Source organism: Schistocerca cancellata, chromosome 1, assembly GCF_023864275.1.
Source record: "Schistocerca cancellata isolate TAMUIC-IGC-003103 chromosome 1, iqSchCanc2.1, whole genome shotgun sequence".
In the NCBI taxonomy this organism is placed as follows: Eukaryota; Metazoa; Arthropoda; class Insecta; order Orthoptera; family Acrididae; genus Schistocerca; species Schistocerca cancellata.
The window spans coordinates 558,353,603-558,372,965 of NC_064626.1; the positions used below are offsets into that span (position 1 = coordinate 558,353,603).

Sequence of the window (19,363 nt, forward strand, 5' to 3'; positions counted from 1 at the left end):
TTTGACCTCCATTTTTCAAAATTCTACAGAAGTACGAGCCTTTTGGGGAAGGACACCTTACGTGGTGTACCACTGGTCCTAAGTGCACTCAGACCTTGGCACTCAGCATTGCACCGGCGTTGTAACCATACCCACTATTACTCAAATTGGGCCTAAATGCCTTTTGGGTTGTCAAAGTTACGCCCATAGTGCGTCTCCATCTGCACCAGCGATCATGATGGACTTTCCATGGCACCAGAAATCCAGCACGGTAGCCAGCCCGTTGTGGTGGGGTCGTCATGTACCCTCTAGGTTGTAGCCCCCTGACAACACAGGGATCGTACTGCCGATACCTGAGCTGCACCCTCCCCACGTCAGCCAAGGAGTAGATGCCCGTCTCCTTGGGGCATCAGGACTCCCGGCAATGGTCATCCTGCCAGGTGGCCCTTGCTGCGGCTGGGTGGCGCCCGTGGGGAGAGCCCCTGGTCGGAGTGGGTGGTATCGGGGCGGACGTTTCGCAGATGAAACGTCACCACGTATCAGGTCGCTCTGCGGCCGAGTCTTTCAAAAGAAAAGGTACCGTTTCTAGTTCTGGTTCTCCTGCCCTTTCCCCCTTGGCCACTCCATGGGAGGAGGGACAGGCCCGCCGACTTGGAGCGAAGTACTTCCCCCGCTATTTGGTCTGTTCTCGAACCGATGGGGGGACATTCGCCACCTCCAAGCCCATGTTCTTTGTTCAGCACATTGAGGACATCTTCGGGGAAATCGAGGCTCTCAGCAAGATGCGTTCAGGGTCTGTTCTTATCAAGACCACCTCCGCCACACAGTCGGCGGCGCTTCAGGCGTGCGACCGCCTAGGGGACATCCCAGTCTCCATTGTCCCACATCTGGCACTAAATAGGACGCAGGGGGTTATTTTTCATCGTGACCTCCTGATACAATCTGATGAGGAGCTCAGGGCCAACCTGGAGCACCGAGGCGTGCATTTCGTCCGGCGAGTCCAGCGCGGCCCCGAAGACCGTCGCATCAACACCGGGGCCTTTATCCTCGCCTTCGAGGGGGACGTTCTCCCGGAGAAGGTAAAGGTGATGTGCTACCGGTGTGACGTGCGACCCTACGTCCCGCCTCCTATGCGCTGTTTTAGGTGTTTGCGCTTTGGGCACATGTCGTCACGGTGTGAGGCTGAGCCCCTTTGTGGCGATTGTGGACGTCCTCTTCGTGAGGAACATACATGCACCCCACCACCTCGGTGCGTTAATTGTCCTGGCGTCCACTCGCCTAGATCCTCAGACTGCCCCACATATCAGAAGGAGAAGAAGATACAAGAAATCAAAACTTTGGATCGGCTGTCTTATTCTGAGGCCAGGAAGAAGTACGACCGCCTCCATCCCATGCCATTGACCACTTCGTTTGCCTCAGTTGTGTCCACTCCTTCCACGGTATCCTCACCCCTCTCCTGTCCCCCCTCCGCCTCCTCCACCCATCAGGGGGCTCTGCCTCCGTCTCCCAAATCCCTCCCTTCCAAATCCTCCTCCCCCGTGGCCCCCACCCCCTCTGCCCCAGGGGCCACCCTTCCTCCTCCTTCTCCCCCCACGCCACCTGAGAAGCGATCCTCTTCTCAGGCGTCTATCGGGGAAACGTTCCGGACCCCGGCTTCCGAGGTCCGGCGTTCCAAAACGGACCCCGCGCGTGAGGACCTTCTTCGGGTCCAGCCCACCATCCCTGTGCCTCCTCGGCCTTCCAAGAAGGCCTCCAAGAAGAAGTCTCTATCCCCCTCTCCACCCCGGCGCGTTTCGACTGACGCTCCATCCGTGAGTCGCTGCTCCCGGCCATCCTCAGTTTCGCCGGGACGCTCTGCTGCCAGGCGCTCAGCTGGCCTTTCGTCGGCAAATGATGCTGCCCCTCCTACACAACCAGGGACAGCGGCCGCAGCTGGCGACGAGTCGATGGAACCGGATCCGCCTCCCGTCGGTTGTAGCGTTGTTCCCTCGCAACCTGGCCCTCCGCGGCCGTCGAGGTGACCAACTCTTCCCCCGTCTCGTTCCCCCGACTTTTTGACTAGCGATGGCGTTGTTTCATTGGAACATAAGAGGTATTCGATCTCATCGGGAGGAATTACAACTGCTAATCCGCCTGCACTGTCCGCTCGTCCTTGGACTCCAGGAAACCAAGTTGCGCCCGACTGACCGTATTGCCTTTACCTACTATACCTCGGAGCGGTATGACCTCACCCCTGTGGACGGTATCCCAGCTCATGGTGGGGTCATGTTGCTCATTCAGGACGACGTCTATTACCATCCCATTCCATTGACCACCCCACTCCAAGCAATAGCTGTCCGCATTACTCTTTCTGCTTTTACTTTTTCAGTTTGTACCATCTACACTCCACCGTCGTCTGCTGTTAGTCGGGCTGACATGATGCACCTGATCGTTCAGCTTCCCCCGCCGTTTTTATTGTTTGGCGACTTCAATGCCCATCATCCCCTTTGGGGCTCTCCTGCATCCTGTCCAAGAGGCTCACTCTTGGCAGATGTCTTCAACCATCTCAATCTTGTCTGCCTCAATACCGGCGCCCCGACTTTCCTCTTGGACTCTACTCATACCTACTCCCACTTGGACCTCTCGATCTGTTCTACCACTCTTGCCCGTCGGTTCGAGTGGTATGTCCTTTCTGACACCTATTCGAGCGACCACTTCCCCTGTGTCGTTCGTCTCCTGCACCACACCCCATCCCCACGTCCTTTGAGCTGGAACATACTGAAAGCTGACTGGGGACTTTACTCGTCCCTGGCGACCTTTCCGGACCACAATTTTCCCAGTTGTGACAGTCAGGTCGAATACCTCACGGCTGTTATCATCCATGCTGCCGAACGTTCCATTCCTCGTACTACTTCTTCACGTCGCGTTTCCATCCCCTGGTGGAACGAGGCTTGTAGGGACGCTATCCATGCTCGACGACGTGCTTTACGCACCTTTCGCCGCCATCCTACGTTGGCGAATTGTATTGAGTACAAACGACTCCGAGCGCAATGCCGTAGAGTCATCAAAGACAGAAAAAAAGCTTGTTGGGCCTCTTTCACTGGCTCCTTTAACAGTTTTACTCCCTCTTCCGTCGTTTGGGGTAGCCTGCGCCGGCTGTCTGGCATTAAGGCCCACTCCTCGGTACCTGGCCTGACCTCAGGTAATGCGGTCCTTGTTGATCCTGTGGCTGTCTCCAACGCCTTTGGCCGCTTTTTCGAGGAGGTTTCAAGCTCCGCCCATTACCATCCTGCCTTCCTTCCCAGGAAAGAGGCAGAAGAGGCTTGGCGACCTCCCTTACACTCGCTGAATCTGGAAGATTATAATGCCCCCTTTACCATGCGGGAACTCGAACGTGCGCTTGCACTGTCCCGGTCCTCTGCTCCGGGGCCGGATGCCATTCACGTTCAGATGCTGGCACACCTTTCTCCGGCGGGCAAAAGCTTCCTTCTTCATACCTACAATCGCGTCTGGACCGAAGGTCAAGTCCCCATGCGTTGGCATGACGCCGTTGTTGTTCCTATGCCCAAACCCGGGAAGGATAGACACCTTCCTTCTAGTTACCGCCCCATTTCTCTCACAAGCTGTGTCTGTAAGGTGATGGAGCGCATGGTTAATGCTCGGTGAGTCTGGATTCTTGAATCTCGACGGCTACTTACTAATGTCCAATGCGGCTTTTGTCGCCGCCGCTCCGCTGTTGACCACCTTGTGACCTTGTCGACATTCATCATGAACAACTTTTTGTGAAGGCGCCAAACGGTAGCCGTGTTCTTCGACTTGGAGAAGGCTTATGACACCTGTTGGAGAGGAGGTATCCTCCGCACTATGCACAGGTGGGGCCTACGCGGTCGCCTGCCCCTTTTTATTGATTCCTTTTTAACGGATCGAAAGTTTAGGGTACGTGTGGGGTCCATATTGTCCGACGTCTTCCTCCAGGAGAACGGAGTGCCTCAGGGCTCCGTCTTGAGCGTAGCCCTTTTTGCCATCGCGATCAATCCAATTATGGATTGCATTCCACCTAATGTCTCAGGCTCTCTCTTTGTCGATGACTTCGTGATCTACTGCAGTGCCCAGAGAACATGCCTCCTGGAGTGCTGCCTTCAGCGTTGTCTAGACAGCCTCTACTCATGGAGCGTGGCAAATGGCTTCCGGTTCTCTGAAGAAAAGACGGTTTGTATCAACTTTTGGTGATATAAAGCGTTCCTTCCGCCATCCTTACATCTTGGTCCCGTTGTTCTCCCATTCGTGGACACAACTAAGTTTCTAGGGCTCACGTTGGACAGGAAACTGTGTTGGTCTCCACATGTCTCTTATTTGGCGGCCCGTTGTACACGTTCCCTTAATGTCCTCAGAGTTCTTAGCGGTTCCTCTTGGGGAGCGGATCGCACTGTCCTGCTCAGCTTGTATCGGTCCATAGTCCGATCGAAGCTGGATTACGGGAGCTTTGTCTACTCGTCCGCTCGGCCGTCCCTCTTACGCCGGCTCAACTCCATCCACCATCGGGGGATACGTCTTGCGACCGGAGCCTTCTACACTAGTCCTGTCGAGAGTCTTTATACTGAAGCTGCCGAGCTACCGTTGACCTACCGGCGCGACATACTGCTGTGTCGGTATGCCTGCCGGCTGTCGTCTATGCCCGACCACCCCTCTTACAAGTCCTTCTTCGCCGATTCTCTCGACCGTCAATACGGGTTGTATGTGTCTGCCCTGCTGCCCCCCGGAGTCCGCTTCCGTCGCCTGCTTCGACAATTGGATTTTGCCCTCCCTACCACCTTCAGAAAGGGTGAGAGCCCGACACCACCTTGGCTCCAGGCTCCGGTTCATATTTATCTCGACCTCAGCTCACTCCCGAAGGAGGGTACTCCGGCTGCAGTGTATTGCTCACGGTTTGTCGAACTTCATGCTCGACTTGCCGGTCTCACCTTTATTTACACCGATGGCTTCAAAACTGACGATGGTGTCGGTTGTGCCTTTGTCGTCGGGGCCGCCACATTTAAATACCGGCTCCTCGACCAATGTTCCAGCTTTACGGCCGAGCTTTTTGCTCTCCATCAGGCCGTTCAGTATGCCCGCCGCCACCGCCATTCATCATATGTACTCTGCTCTGACTCACTCAGTGCTCTTCAGAGCCTTGGAGCTCCCTATCCGGTCCATCCCTTGATTCAACGGATACAGCAGTCCCTCCATTCTTTCGCTGATAACGGTGGTTCTGTCAGCTTTCTGTGGGTTCCCGGACATGTAGGAGTGCCTGGGAATGAGGCTGCGGATGCTGCAGCCAAGGCTGCAGTCCTCCTGCCTCGGCCAGCCTCCCATTGTGTCCCGTCATCCGACGTTCGTGGGGATGTATGTAAGAGGCTTGTGTCGTTGTGGTGGGATGCTTGGTCATCCCTCCAAGGAAACAAGCTCCGGGCAGTAAAACCGCTACCAACTGCTTGGACAACATCCTCCCGACCATCTCGGCGCGAGGAGGTCCTTCTGACCAGGTTGCGGATTGGGCATTGCCGGTTTAGCCACCGCTACCTGCTCTCCGGTGACCCAGCCCCGCAGTGCTCTTGTGGTCAGGCATTAACAGTGCGCCATGTTTTATTGTCGTGTCCCCGTTTTAGTCAATTTCGTGTTGTCCTGTCCCTGCCATCTACTTTACCGGATGTTTTAGCTGATGACGCTCGAGCAGCTGCTCGTATTCTGCGTTTTATAACTTTAACTGGCTTGTCCAAAGACATTTAATCTTTTTACTTATTTTGTCTGCATCTTTGTCAGGTCCTTCTGGTGTCCCCTCCATCCACTTGAGTTTTACCAGATTCCATGTGCTCTAACAACAGTGACTGGGCGCTAATGACCTCAGCAGTTGAGCGCCCTTAAACCCAACCAAAAAAAAAAAAAAAAAAAAAAATCATTCTCCAACAACCAATGAGCATTCTGTTGTGAATGTCATAGCAAATGCAAGCATTAAACACGATTGCAGCAAGTTTTTCAGTGAATTATTATTCTATTTGTTGCAAGTTGTCATTGCTGATGGTGGTGACAAGTGACTCATTCTACGTGAAGAAGTGAAAGATGTAATTTGCAGGCATACGCTTTCTTCAAGCACACATAAACATCTACAGCAACTGTCACTTGGAATGGGCGACAATGTAATTCCCGTTGATGCCTTGACATGCATGAACTGCTATTGTTCTTAAATCTGGTTACACACACACACACACACACACACACACACACACACACACAAAACCAGTTGTAGCACTATACTAATTACCTCAAAGCTGTTTTCAGTAACATCACCCTTGATTTTAAACTCTGGAAGAAATGCAGCTTCTATGTATGGCACAGGCCATGCAGTCTTTGAAGCTTCAAGAGGATCTGTGAGTGTTGAATTATTCCATCTGAAAAAGGCCACCAAGAGATAAATATATCAAGCTCAAGCACTTGTCCTTAAACTAAAGAATTATTTGTTAGTTTCACTCGCTAACCTGCGCCGTGATACTCTTGACCAAGGCCTTGACACACTATACGTAGACTGTTGGCTTGTGGCACTAACAAACGATCTACCACTTAGGTCCTTCACAAAAGATGACAAGCTAAACTGTAAATAGGAAGAAACACATAGTAAAACATAAAGCTCTGGTGTGAATTTCTGTATAAACACTAACTGATAAATTAATAAATTTGCAAGTGGTTATTTTGGAATGTGTTGCTCCTCCTAAGTGAATGAAATGCACTTAATATGGATAAAGAAGATGAGATCAAGTTCATATATTAGAAACATAATAGTGATGCGGAATGTTCACAAATTTAATTTGGCTTTTAGTCATATTGCTGCACCAAATTCATCAAAATAAAACCCATACACGTTTACCATTTCCCATCTCCAAGTACAGGGCTATTCAGAAAGAAGGAACAGATTTCAAACATTTGCAGCTTCCAAATTACAAAAGGTAGCACCATAATTCCAACGTATCTGGACAGACAACAGATTAAAATTTCAACAGTCTGGGTACACATTTCAATCATGGCCACATTGGTGCTGTTAGTTCCCTCTTCAGGAAGAAAACTGTGACAGGTTATGCTTCAAAACTAGTTATTTCCTCAACTTCAAGATAATTCAAATGATTTCATTTTCCTGCAAGATGATGCCCCACCTTATTTCTGTAAGCACATCCAACGTTATCTGAATGGTACCATTCCAGGACATTGGATTGGATAGAAAGGAGCAGAAGATGAACTTCATCACCAGCAGCCTCCTAGGTCTCCAGACCTTGTGACTTTTGTGACAAAAAATAAAAACACCTACAGCTGTCCTTATGGTTTTAATTTAGTAACCATCAATGGTTGGTGTGCTGACACATTCTCTGCATATCCAGTAATGCTGGCAACTGATGGGTTATGCATGGGGATCTTATCAACCTGTACCACATCAAAGACAGCCTGAAGATGACGCAATGAATCGTTAAAACTGGTAGCGACAAAATAAATTAAAACCATAAGGACGGCTGTAGGGGTTTTTATTTTTTGTCACAAAAGTCACTGCTGACACATTCTCTGTGTATCCAGCAATGCTGGATGGGGATCCTATCAACCTGTACCACATCAAAGACAGCCTGAAGACGACGCAATGAAGCATTGAAACTGGTAGAGACAAAATAAATTAACATCATAAGGATGGCTGTAGGTGTTTTTATTTTTTGTCACAATAGTAAACAGCCGCCATCCCAGAGACCTCCTGCTAAAAGGATGGACATGCAAAAGCTTATGACATTTATCTGTGAGGTTACGTAAAAGACCGTATTTTTGTCCTCCCGATGCTGATAATCTTGAAAGTCTGCAACACTGCATTGTTGGAGCTGTGTATTCGATAATGAGAGACCAGCTGCTTTGTGTGTGGCAAGAAATGAGGCAGCAGTTTGATATTTGTTGTGTAATGCATACTGCTCACATTAAATGCATAAAAATTTGAACTTTTCTCTTTCCAGGAACTTTGGAATTTTGTTTCTATTTTTTGTAGTTTGGAAGCAATTATTGTTTGAAATCTGTTCCTTCATTTTGAATAGCCCTGTACATTTCATATACACAAAAAGGTGAAAATATACAAAGCAAATGTGACATGATAGTCATAAAAAGAATTGCAGTATAGGCTTTTCTTTAATGTAGCATTATACAAAATACCTAATAGGAGCTAGAAATTGTAAACTCCAGAATGAAATTTTTCACTCTGCTGCAGAGTGTGTGCTGACATGAAACGTCCTTGTAGATTAAAACTGTGTGCCAAACTGAGACTCAAACTCGGGACCTTTGCCTTTCAAATTGTAAACTGTCCACACAGAAATTATATACGTCCCTGATTTGCTAAAATTTGGTAAATGCAAATGGGGGAAACAGAGTGTCTTTCAATGGGAGTTGTTGTTGTTGTTTTTTTTAAAAAAAGAAACATAGAAACTTCATAAGCAGGTAATGAATGGAAATTATCATACTATGGGGTGGTTGTGTTCACTAAAAGGAATCTTCAAGACTGGTCAACATAGAGAGACACTAAGATGAGTCTCTCTAACTGTGTGAGAGTCATCAGAGACTAAGTACTAGACCACTGGTACAAAAACAGCAAAACAAATATATCATGACCCAACGGAAGGTACCACACACTGTTAAATCTTTGACTGCTGAGCTTTTGGTATGCACTGAGAGTGTTAGGAATACTTCAAAAATAAAAAAAGTTAAAATATTTTTATTATTCTGGATTTACAATGTGAGTACATTTTTCCAGCACCTATTCTAGATTACAGTAAGTCACTAATTATTGTTCTTCACTCTTCTCTATTTGTCCATAAATCTTCAGGAATGTTGTTCTTCCTCATTGTTGACTGAACTCCCTGTTTCCATGTATCAGGTGGTCGTCCCCTTTTTCTTCTTCCAATTGGTACCCAGTTGATTATGCATTTTGGTAGCCTTTCCTGTTCCATTCGTCTGATGTGTCCATACCATTTAAGTTGTTTGTGCTCGATGAAATCAATAATTGAATTTTTACATTTCATCTTGTCTCTGATTACTTCATTTCTTATTCTTTCTCGTCTTGATATTCTTGCTGAACGTCTCCAGAAATCCATTTCTGTGGCTAATAATTTTGATTTCAGTTGCCATTTTGTTGTCCACACTTCTGAACCATATGTAATAATGCTCCTAACTACTGTTTTAAAAATCCTTATTTTGTTATCAGTTGTTATGTGTTTGTCCCAAGGTTAAAATAAAAAAATAAAATAAAAAATAAAAAAACTGAAGTAACAAAGTCACCAAGTCCCAAGTGACTTCATTTTATGACTGAGAAAAGTTTGTTTTTTAAAGTTTATGCCATTTACATTCATATCTGACATGTTTTCATTGGACAGGCATATAAATATATTTATAGCTGTGATATATTCAAACATTCACAAAATGAAAAGCCTTAATCAGGTTATTTGCAGCTGATTAGTTTTTGGTTAGATGTTACACCACAAAAAAGCTACTCCAATCTTTACTACAAATTAAACATGTTCTGTTTGGTTTACAGGAAACAAGAAAGTATTGTGAGGGTTGACTATTCATTGATGCTATCATCATGTTTTGTAGGTTCCACCAAGAAGAGGAACCCACAGGGATGTGGAATGAATCAAGGTATTCATTAACAAAAGGAAACCAGGTAACAGAAACTAAATCCATAAATTGTATTAACAATAAGGTATCACTATAATGCTTAAACACACACTAACAGTAACTGAACTTACATTAGAAAGGAAGATAGCACTTTTTTGGGGTTGGGAGGGAGGGGAGGGTGGGGGGGAGTTGTGGACCTTCCTATACAGTTACATTAAATAGTTATTATTTATCTTTTGTGGCAGTTTAATATTTATTTGATTACATTTGTATTTTTTGACAAAACAAGTTGCCTATTACAGTAAAATTACCACTTGTCATGCAGCTTATAATAAACATGTGTCAAGTAGCTAATGGAATTTTTCAATCCTTGAATGTGAATATTCAGACAATTTGTAAAAAGAGTGGCTGGTGGCACAGTTCAGCTGAAACCAGTTTTTATTGTTGGCAACAAAAACCCTTAAGGAACAAATGTCTTGTGAAATGTATGTAAGTATCACAAGATACTTAAAAAGCCTTCTGCAAGACGTGTGTCCATCTTCTTTATTCAGTCTCACATCTCCTTCTTACAGAATGGCCACTTTATTTACTCTACATGGACTACCCCAGATGGTAATTGTTTAATATTCCTGCTAGCAGAGGATATTAATAGCAGATCGGAGGCATTCCAATTGTTATGGACCCCTAGTCTGCACCCAGCAGGAACAGCACACTGCTCTCCAGCAGCTTGTGGTTCAGCACTGACAACTATGTCAGCTGGTTGTCACAACTGTGCCCCCCCCCCCTTTTCTGCATTTGATGAGTTGTCAGAGAGTTGAGACATGTATCTCCAACATCTTGAACTGCATTGTCATGCTTATGACATTCCAGTGAGCGACAATGTGATTTATTCTTGTCACCTAGTAGTCATTTATACTAAGTGCTGCGGAAATTGCAAGCACTCTTGGACGACAGTGAATTGTCTTTCAATTATTCCTATGCTCTGTTAAAAAATACTACAATCAGCAGATATACAAGGTGCGACAATAAAGTAATGAGACTGATTTTCTTTGCAAGATATGACAACCTTGCAGGCTTGTGTAGGCACAATATTTTTGACCTTGGCCTGTAAGCTGCTTCTAGTCCAAGTCTCACATCAATGCAACTGCTCAGTCATGAGTTGTGCTGTAATAAGTTAACACGTGTTTGTGTCTCTCATCACGGAAATGGAATTGCATAATATTGCACAATGGTATGCCGTTTCTTTTTGCGTTAAATTGGGTGAAAACGTGACGACAACTTACGGTAAGCTTCAGAAGGCTTTTGGAGAGGAGGTTATGTCAAGGGCTCAAGTTCTTCATTGGCATAAAATGTTTAGTGAAGGCAGTACGAATGTTGAAGATGAAGCCCGCACTGGACGACCATCAACCTCACGGACGGATGTCAACTTGGTCAGGGTGCGTGAACTCGTACTATCTGATCGAAGATTATCCATGAAAATGATTGCAGAACAACTGAACATCAATCGAGAAATGGTTCATCTAATAATAACTGAAGATCTTGGTATGAGAAAGATTTGTGCAAAAATGGTCCCCAAAAAACTCACACCACAACAGCGAGAAACACGGAAAAATGTGGCAGCGGATCTGTTAGAGCAAACGGAAATCAATCTAGAATTGTTGAGCCATGTTATCACTGGTGATGAAAGTTGGTTTTTTACAGCACGATCCAGAGACAAAACCCCAAAGTTCGCAATGTTGCTCAAAGGGACCACCCAGACCAAAAAAAGCTTGCATGTCAAAGTCAAAAGTGAAATGCATGCTTGTTTGCGTCTTTGATTCCAAGGGAATTGTTCATAAAGAGTGGGTGCCTCCTGGACAAACAGTTAACCAATATTACTGCAAAGAAATTTTAGAAAGACTTCGTAAAAGAGTTCTTCGTGTCCGTGCCAACATTGCCGATAATTGGATTCTGCATCACGATAATGCGCCATCCCATACTGCTCTGTCAGTACAGCAATTTTTAACCTCAAAACAAATTTCAGTACACTACAGCCACCTTATTCACCAGATATCGCTCCCTGCAACTTTTTTCTATTTCCAAGAGTCAAAATGGCAGTCAAGGGACATCATTTTCAAACAACACAAGACGTCCAAAAATCTGTGACAAGGGTCTTGGAGGATATTACAGAAGATGAGTTCCAGAAATGTTACCATCAATGGCAGAAGTGCTGAAAAAAGTGTGTGCAATAAGAAGGGAACTACTTTGAAGGAGACAACACTAAACTTGACTAAAACGGTAAGCAACATTTTTTTCAACATCAGTCTCATTACTTTATTGTTGCACCTCATAAATTGCTGAGGTAAGCACAAAGTTTAATCAATGTCATAAACAACATGGACAGTCTTACTCCATTTGGGCAGCCAATTTGCAGGATCTTGCATGCAAGTGCAACTTCATATGCCAGAATTGTAATGTTTTGTATGGAGAACCATTGATTCAAGATGTGATTGTATGCTTTGGCCCTGGCATGGAAGGAGGGAGGGAGCTTTGGCTAAGTCTGATCCTAGTCTTGGTGAAGTGCTTAAACTTGCTAAATCTTTTGAGGTTTCCCGAAGTTGTTTGTTACCATCACAGGCAGCAGTCAACTGATGATTTTGACTCATCATACTCTAATCTTGCCTCCAAGTTTCACCCGAGTTTAAGACATCTGGATCACTGACTTTTCATGAGGTACTTAAGTACATCTATCAATCAGCTCCCCTCTCAGCATGGAGTGCACTTTTTTGTACTGTTAACAGTACATGTCATAAATGCTCTTCCCTCAGCATCACATCATTTGTCACACACGTCAGTGAAATTCCAGTCCTTTCCTGAGTGCGGCAGTGGACATGACAGAAGCTATAGCCCCAACTGTGTGGCAACCTGTTGGGCCTGCAACAAGTGCAATTACCTGGCAGTTGTGTGCCAACAAGTGGCCCACCTCCCGCGTGCTCAGTTGTGGCAAGGGGACAATATGGCAATCCACACTGACACAGCTGCAGTGCAGTAGATGCCTGTGCCACTGTGAAAGACCACTTTGGACTTGATGCTGTTTGGCCAGCCAGAGGAATTCCTGCTGGACGCCAGTGCTGCCATATCTTTAATCAAGAGGACACATATAACTGGCTCAATTTGCCTCCACTGTGTCAGACCCAGTGCCAGGTTCTGTCTTACTGCTGCAGGACCATGCCTCTCCTCGGGGCACTGTCACTAGTGACTAAGTACAGAAACTAAAGCTCTTAGTTGTGTGTGCTCCCCTACTGCTACTAACATTTTACATTTTAGGTTTTGGGGTCAAAGTGGAGAACCAAGTAGATCTTGTGCCAGACACTGTGGGTTTTTTTTTTTTTCCCCCATCTTGATGCCCTGTGTACTTCATGTATGGGGCTTTTTGAACCAACACTCATGTGTCCCTGTAACGGTTCACATTTCTCTGAGGCCCTCTGTGGTGCCTAAATTTTGCCTTAGGCACCACAGAGGGCCTCAGAGAAATGTGAACCGTTACAGGGACACATGAGTGTTGGTTCAAAAATCCCCATACATGAAGTACACAGGGCATCAAGATGGGGGGGGGGGGGGGGGGGACCAACAACAACACTGTGTCTGGCACAAGATCAACTTGGTTCTCCACTTTGACCCCAAAACCTAAAATGTAAAATGTTAGTAGCAGTAGGGGAGCACACACAACTAAGAGCTTTAGTTTCTGTACTTAGTCACTCTATTTCTGAATGCAGTCCATAAGGCTGTTTGGGTAGAACTCACACAGCTTTAGAACCAAGGCATTAATTCCTCATTTTCCACCATTCAATGGGCAGTGCCAATGGTTGTCATTCAAAACCAAACAGTTTGTTATGTATTTGTGGTGACTTTAAGTCCACTATTAATTCCCAATCCTAATACTGATCTATATCTACTGCTTCCCCCAAAGGAGTTGTTGGCTAAACTGACTGGGAGCCACTATTATTCAGAGAAAGATTTAAAGAATGCATATCTCCAAATGCCACATGATGCTTCACAGAAGTTGCCAGTCTTACATGAGCTGTTCAGCTTATTTATGTACAGTCGCTTACCATATAGGGTTGCAAGTGCGGGTTGCAAGTGCACTCACCATTTTCCAGACGTGTTTAGAACAATTCCCATAAGCTGTCAGATGGTTCTGAGTGGCCAATTTCTTTTGCCTCCAAAACATTAAACACTGCACAGCTCAAATATTCCCAAGTTGAGAAAGGCCCTTTAGTGATCATTTATGGGTTCAAGAAATTTCAAGAGTATTTGTATGGCAGCAAATTCCAACTGCTGACCAACCACAAACTGTTAATTTCCTTATTCCAGCATCATTCTAAGCCCCCGGAGAAGACAGTACGGCATCTACAGCACTGGGTGTTGTTCTTGAGTGGATACCACTACAAAATCCCCTTTTTTGTCCCTCCTCCCCCCCCCCCCCCCCAACACACACACACACACACACACACACACACACACACACACACACACACACACACACACACACACACACCTCTGCCCAACATGCCATCACAGATGCCCTGTCCTGGACAAATCCCAATTGACAGTGCATATGGTAGCCTCAGCAAGGCCCTGCACCCTGTCCTGAGGAAGATTTTGCAACGGCCCAGCAAAGGTGCCTGGAGCAAGTTTCCCAAAAGGTTTTTTGAAATTATTTTGCACCACACTACCACAGAGGTCTCTGATTGCTCGTTCCCCAAACCACCCCAACTCTAGCCCCACATCCTCCAGTTCTTTCATGTGTAACATTGGGGGATGACACACACAGAGGCATTGGTGAGGCAGCATGTTTATTCACCAGGCACTGATGTCAATATTGCACACATGCCAATATTGCACACACTTGCATGTGCTCCTGCTATGGCTACTCCCTCAGTCAAGTGTCCCCAGCAAAATGTTTTTCACCATGGCTCCATACCGACCACCCCTGGGAGAGGGTCTATGTTGAGTTCACCAGTCCATTTCAAGGGACTACATGATTGGTGGCCTCCTCGAGGGGACTATCATCACTGAGGGGGCACCTTGCACCCTGATGTTAGAAAACAGGCCCCAATTTATGGTGACTCATTTTCAGGCCTTCTGTCATCGTTACAATATCAAACATGTGACCATCTCCATTTTTCACCCCGGCTCCAATGCAAAGGGTAAGTGGATGATTCTCACGTTAAAGATCCAGATGGGGAAGGCCTTACAGACATCATTGAGCAAGGAGGTTTTGCATGATTTCCTGATGATGTATAGGTCCACCCCTGTCAAGACACTGCATAAGAACCATCATCACACCCTGTTAGACTTCCTGCATCCCAAGCAGTGTGTCTATCTCCCATACAACCTCACCTACTTTTTAGGGCAGCTGTGTCGGCACGCCCATTCAGCTGGCATCCTAGGTGGTCTGAAGGGGTCGCCATAGATAACAGAGGCTGTCAGCTGAATGACGTCATGGCCGGGCATGTCATCTGACCCACCATTGCAATCGGCCATGGCCATGACCACAGTCGCAATCAGTATCCCTGCTCTTTCCTCTGCCTCTGACCTCTAGACACCAGGATCACAACCAGCCGGGCCCTCTTGCGGGGGCACCTGTCTCCTGCACCTCGGTACGACCTCCTAACACATGCCACATTTCACTGGCAGGTACACAAGGAAGTCATGGTTTTGGAGTCTATGAAGATGGAATCACTCCCTCTGGCCCATATGTCCCTCACCCCGATGGTACTAAGGCAATCTGCTTCCACGAACCTGCTGAAATCTCTGCCACCCCGCCATCCTCAACTGGTGCTCCTGGCGGTGTAAATCTTGAACCAATGATACTAGGTCCGACAGCAGAGAGTTCTGACACCCCTCCCATTCTTGAACACTGACATTCTCACTGATGAAGACATGTTTGGACCTACATGCCATATCTACACTCCTGGAAATGGAAAAAAGAACACATTGACACCGGTGTGTCAGACCCACCATACTTGCTCCGGACACTGCGAGAGGGCTGTACAAGCAATGATCACACGCACGGCACAGCGGACACACCAGCAACCGCGGTGTTGGCCGTCGAATGGCGCTAGCTGCGCAGCATTTGTGCACGGCCGCCGTCAGTGTCAGCCAGTTTGCCGTGGCATACAGAGCTCCATCGCAGTCTTTAACACTAGTAGCATGCCGCGACAGCGTGGACGTGAACCGTATGTGCAGTTGACGGACTTTGAGCGAGGGTGTATAGTGGGCATGCGGGAGGCTGGGTGGACGTACCGCCGAATTGCTCAACACGTGGGGCGTGAGGTCTCCACAGTACATCGATGTTGTCGCCAGTGGTCGGCGGAAGGTGCACGTGTCCGTCGACCTGGGAACGGACCACAGCGACGCACGGATGCACGCCAAGACAGTAGGATCCTACGCAGTGCCGTAGGGGACCGCACCGCCACTCCCCAGAAATTAGGGACACTGTTGCTCCTGGGGTATCGGCGAGGACCATTAGCAACCGTCTCCATGAAGCTGGGCTACGGTCCCGCACACCGTTAGGCCGTCTTTCGCTCACGCCCCAACATCGTGCAGCCCGCCTCCATGGTGTCGCGACAGGCGTGAATGGAGGGACGAATGGAGACGTGTCGTCTTCAGCGATGAGAGTCGCTTCTGCCTTGGTGCCAATGATGGTCGTATGCGTGTTTGGCGCCATGCAGGTGAGTGCCACAATCAGGACTGCATACGACCGAGGCACACAGGGCCAACACCCGGCATCATGGTGTGGGGAGCGATCTCCTAAACTGGCCGTACACCAATGGTGATCGTCGAGGGGACACTGAATAGTGCACGGTACATCCAAACCGTCATCGAACCCATCGTTCTACCATTCCTAGACCGGCAAGGGAACTTGCTGTTCCAACAGGACAATGCACATCCGCATGTATCCTGTGCCACCCAACGTGCTCTAGAAGGTGTAAGTCAACTATCCTGGCCAGCAAGATCTCCGGATCTGTCCCCCATTGAGCATGTTTGGGAGTGGATGAAGCGTCGTCTCACGCGGTCTGCACGTCCAGCACGAACGCTGGTCCAACTGAGGCACCAGGTGGAAATGGCATGGCAAGCCGTTCCACAGGACTACATCCAGCATCTCTACGATCGTCTCCATGGGAGAATAGCAGCCTGCATTGCTGCGAAAGGTGGATATACACTGTACTAGTGCCGACATTGTGCATGCTCTGTTGCCTGTGTCTATGTGACTGTGGTTCTGTCAGTGTGATCATGTGATGTATCTGACCCCAGGAATGTGTCAATAAAGTTTCCCCTTCCTGGGACAATGAATTCACTGCCAGGGGTGCAGCATGTGGGTCATACAGGCTGCGCCACTGACAGCCTCAGGCTAAGCCAGCTGCCACAGCTCAGTTTAGTATAGTATGATGCATAAGTAAACACTTTTCATATCTAGTTGCTGCTGTGGACTTGGATTTTGTGCATATCATTATTGGCATTCTTCCTGCACCCTGCTCCCAACAAACTTGGCTTTGCATACTGACAGCACTTTTATCTGTGGTGCAGTTGCTTTAAATTGTATATGACAAATTGAAATAAAAAATATGTTAAATATGTGTATTTACTACATAGTACACAATACCAGACCAAAGTAGCCCAAATAAGGCTTTATTCATAAAGCACTAAACTACAACAGGAAACACTCCTGCGGATTCCCAAGTAACAAGACGTAGTACACTAATGTGTTTAGCACACTGGGAAGAGACACAAGAGAGAGCCAGTTAGTGCTGCTTTGCGCATATATGCATGAGTAACTGGTAGATGGTGCTATGGAGACCTCGTCATATGCAAGCCTTCCACATGTGGCCAAACACACACAAACATCATGACTCTTTCCTTGTGCACATGCACAAGTCATAGGATATCACACACCTCTCCCTCATGCAAATTGGATGCCCAGGCAACAGAGGAGATGCCATCAGCCTGATGAGAGACATATCATCTGAAGCAGTGGCAGATGGTGCTGACAGAGGGGCTAGACAATGTACTGGGCAGGCAGCAGAGCTTAGGGCTGGAAAACACGGGTTGTCAGGCTCACCCATGCAGCGGCTAACAACAGCACTGAAAAGAAGGGTCCATTGCCATTCGAAGTCATTATCAGCAGAAGGTGTCATTACAGGGATGGCAGGGCTGACCCACTGGCAACAATGGCTGAAGTGATGATGGAGATAGGTCCTGTGGCAGTGGCCTGGCTGGAACAGTAGGTTGCAGCAATGGACCCAAGGCCAGAGATGAAACAGCACATGTGAGAGGTTGGAATTCCCGGGTGCCACACATGGAGGAGGCACCCAATGGAATGGGAGGTCACCTCCACAGCAGGTAAGGATGGGCTCAAGGCAGAGGGCAGTGGAGCAGTCTGCAGCAACAAGGGCTGCACCTACAAAGTCTCCAGTGGTGAGCAAGAGAGCAACTGATGAAAGTGCATGGCACCAGCCTGTCAGCTGTATGGACAGCACACAGATGGCATACCCGGCAGCGGACAACAGTAGGTAATATCCTCTTGGGCTGAAGAACCAAACCTGTGTCCATGCCAACAATCCTGGTGTGAAGAGACCAGATGAACCCGACAATGGCAGGTGTGGCACAGGCCACAGAAGGTAGAGGAGCATGCACGGCTGCCAGCTGTGAAGCAACTCAGGCAGGCTCTGCTCCCCCATAGGCATTACGCAATAGATACTCAGAAAATGGAAAAGGGTGTCATCCGGTGAAGAATCCACAATAAAGTTCTTCATTTGGGACATGAATGTGCACACTAGTCATTCTGCCTTGCCATTTCATTGTTGGTGGAATGGTGGAGCCAAAACATATGAATGCTGAGATGGGAACAAACCAACTAAAACGTATGAGAAATAAACTGGGGCCCACTATCAGAAAGTAAGGCATAAGGCAACCCCTCAACAGAAAAAAACTCTCAACAGAATACAAATTGTGACCTCAGCCAATGTCGACAAACACCAGAGAATATAAAGAAACAAGGAAAATGCATCCACAACTAAGAGCCAATAGGAATTCAAGAAGGGACTCACAAAGTCTACACCAATGCATTCCCATGGCTGGCACAAAGCAGGCCAGGGAGACAGAGACAGAGAGTTACTTGTTGTCAGGCACACTGTGATAAAATGGGCAATTTTGCCGTCAATCCCTGGCCAAAAAATCTTCTAGCTACAGTTTAGTGTGCAAAATTCCCCAATGTCGCAGATGTGGAAGAGATAGAACATCAAACCATAATGCAGCAGGAATAAGATAGGTCTTCCATGGACAACAACAAAACACCATCAAAACAGACAGGCAATACCATACAGAAAATTAGTTGCACAAAGGGTCCAAAGCCCAACCCAGCTATTTATCTGGCCAGCCCTGTTGCACAAACCAAACCACCTGGCAGAGAACGAAGTTGGCAGCAACAGTAGCTGCTATGTGTGAGCCCATAACTGGGAAACATCGATTGCTGTGTACATTTCAGTAGAAGCAAAGCAATTCTTCATGATCAAAGTTAGGATCAGATCCACAGGAAGGTGGGGCATGATGTCTGCATAGGCATGTTTAGACATAGGTCAAAAATGGATTTAATAACTATAGCAAGAAAAGAACAGCACCAAGCAATGTAGGCAATGTGCTGCTCTGTCAGGCAAGGAAGTGTGAGAGTTAAACGAGGAAACAAGGGTTTATGGTCAAT

At 47.2% G+C, this 19,363-nt stretch overlaps 1 protein-coding gene across 1 annotated transcript in view; it reads right to left on the reverse strand.

Annotated features, from left to right (window-relative positions):
- LOC126190726 (serine/threonine-protein kinase S6KL) overlaps positions 1–19,363 on the reverse strand; it is a 274,027-nt gene that overhangs the window by 240,895 nt on the left and 13,769 nt on the right. The window contains exons 2-3 of the mRNA XM_049931257.1: positions 6,471–6,583; positions 6,257–6,383 (exon numbers count right to left, since the gene is read on the reverse strand). Coding sequence (XP_049787214.1) covers positions 6,257–6,383; positions 6,471–6,583 — 240 coding nt within the window. The remainder of the gene's footprint in view (positions 1–6,256; positions 6,384–6,470; positions 6,584–19,363) is intronic.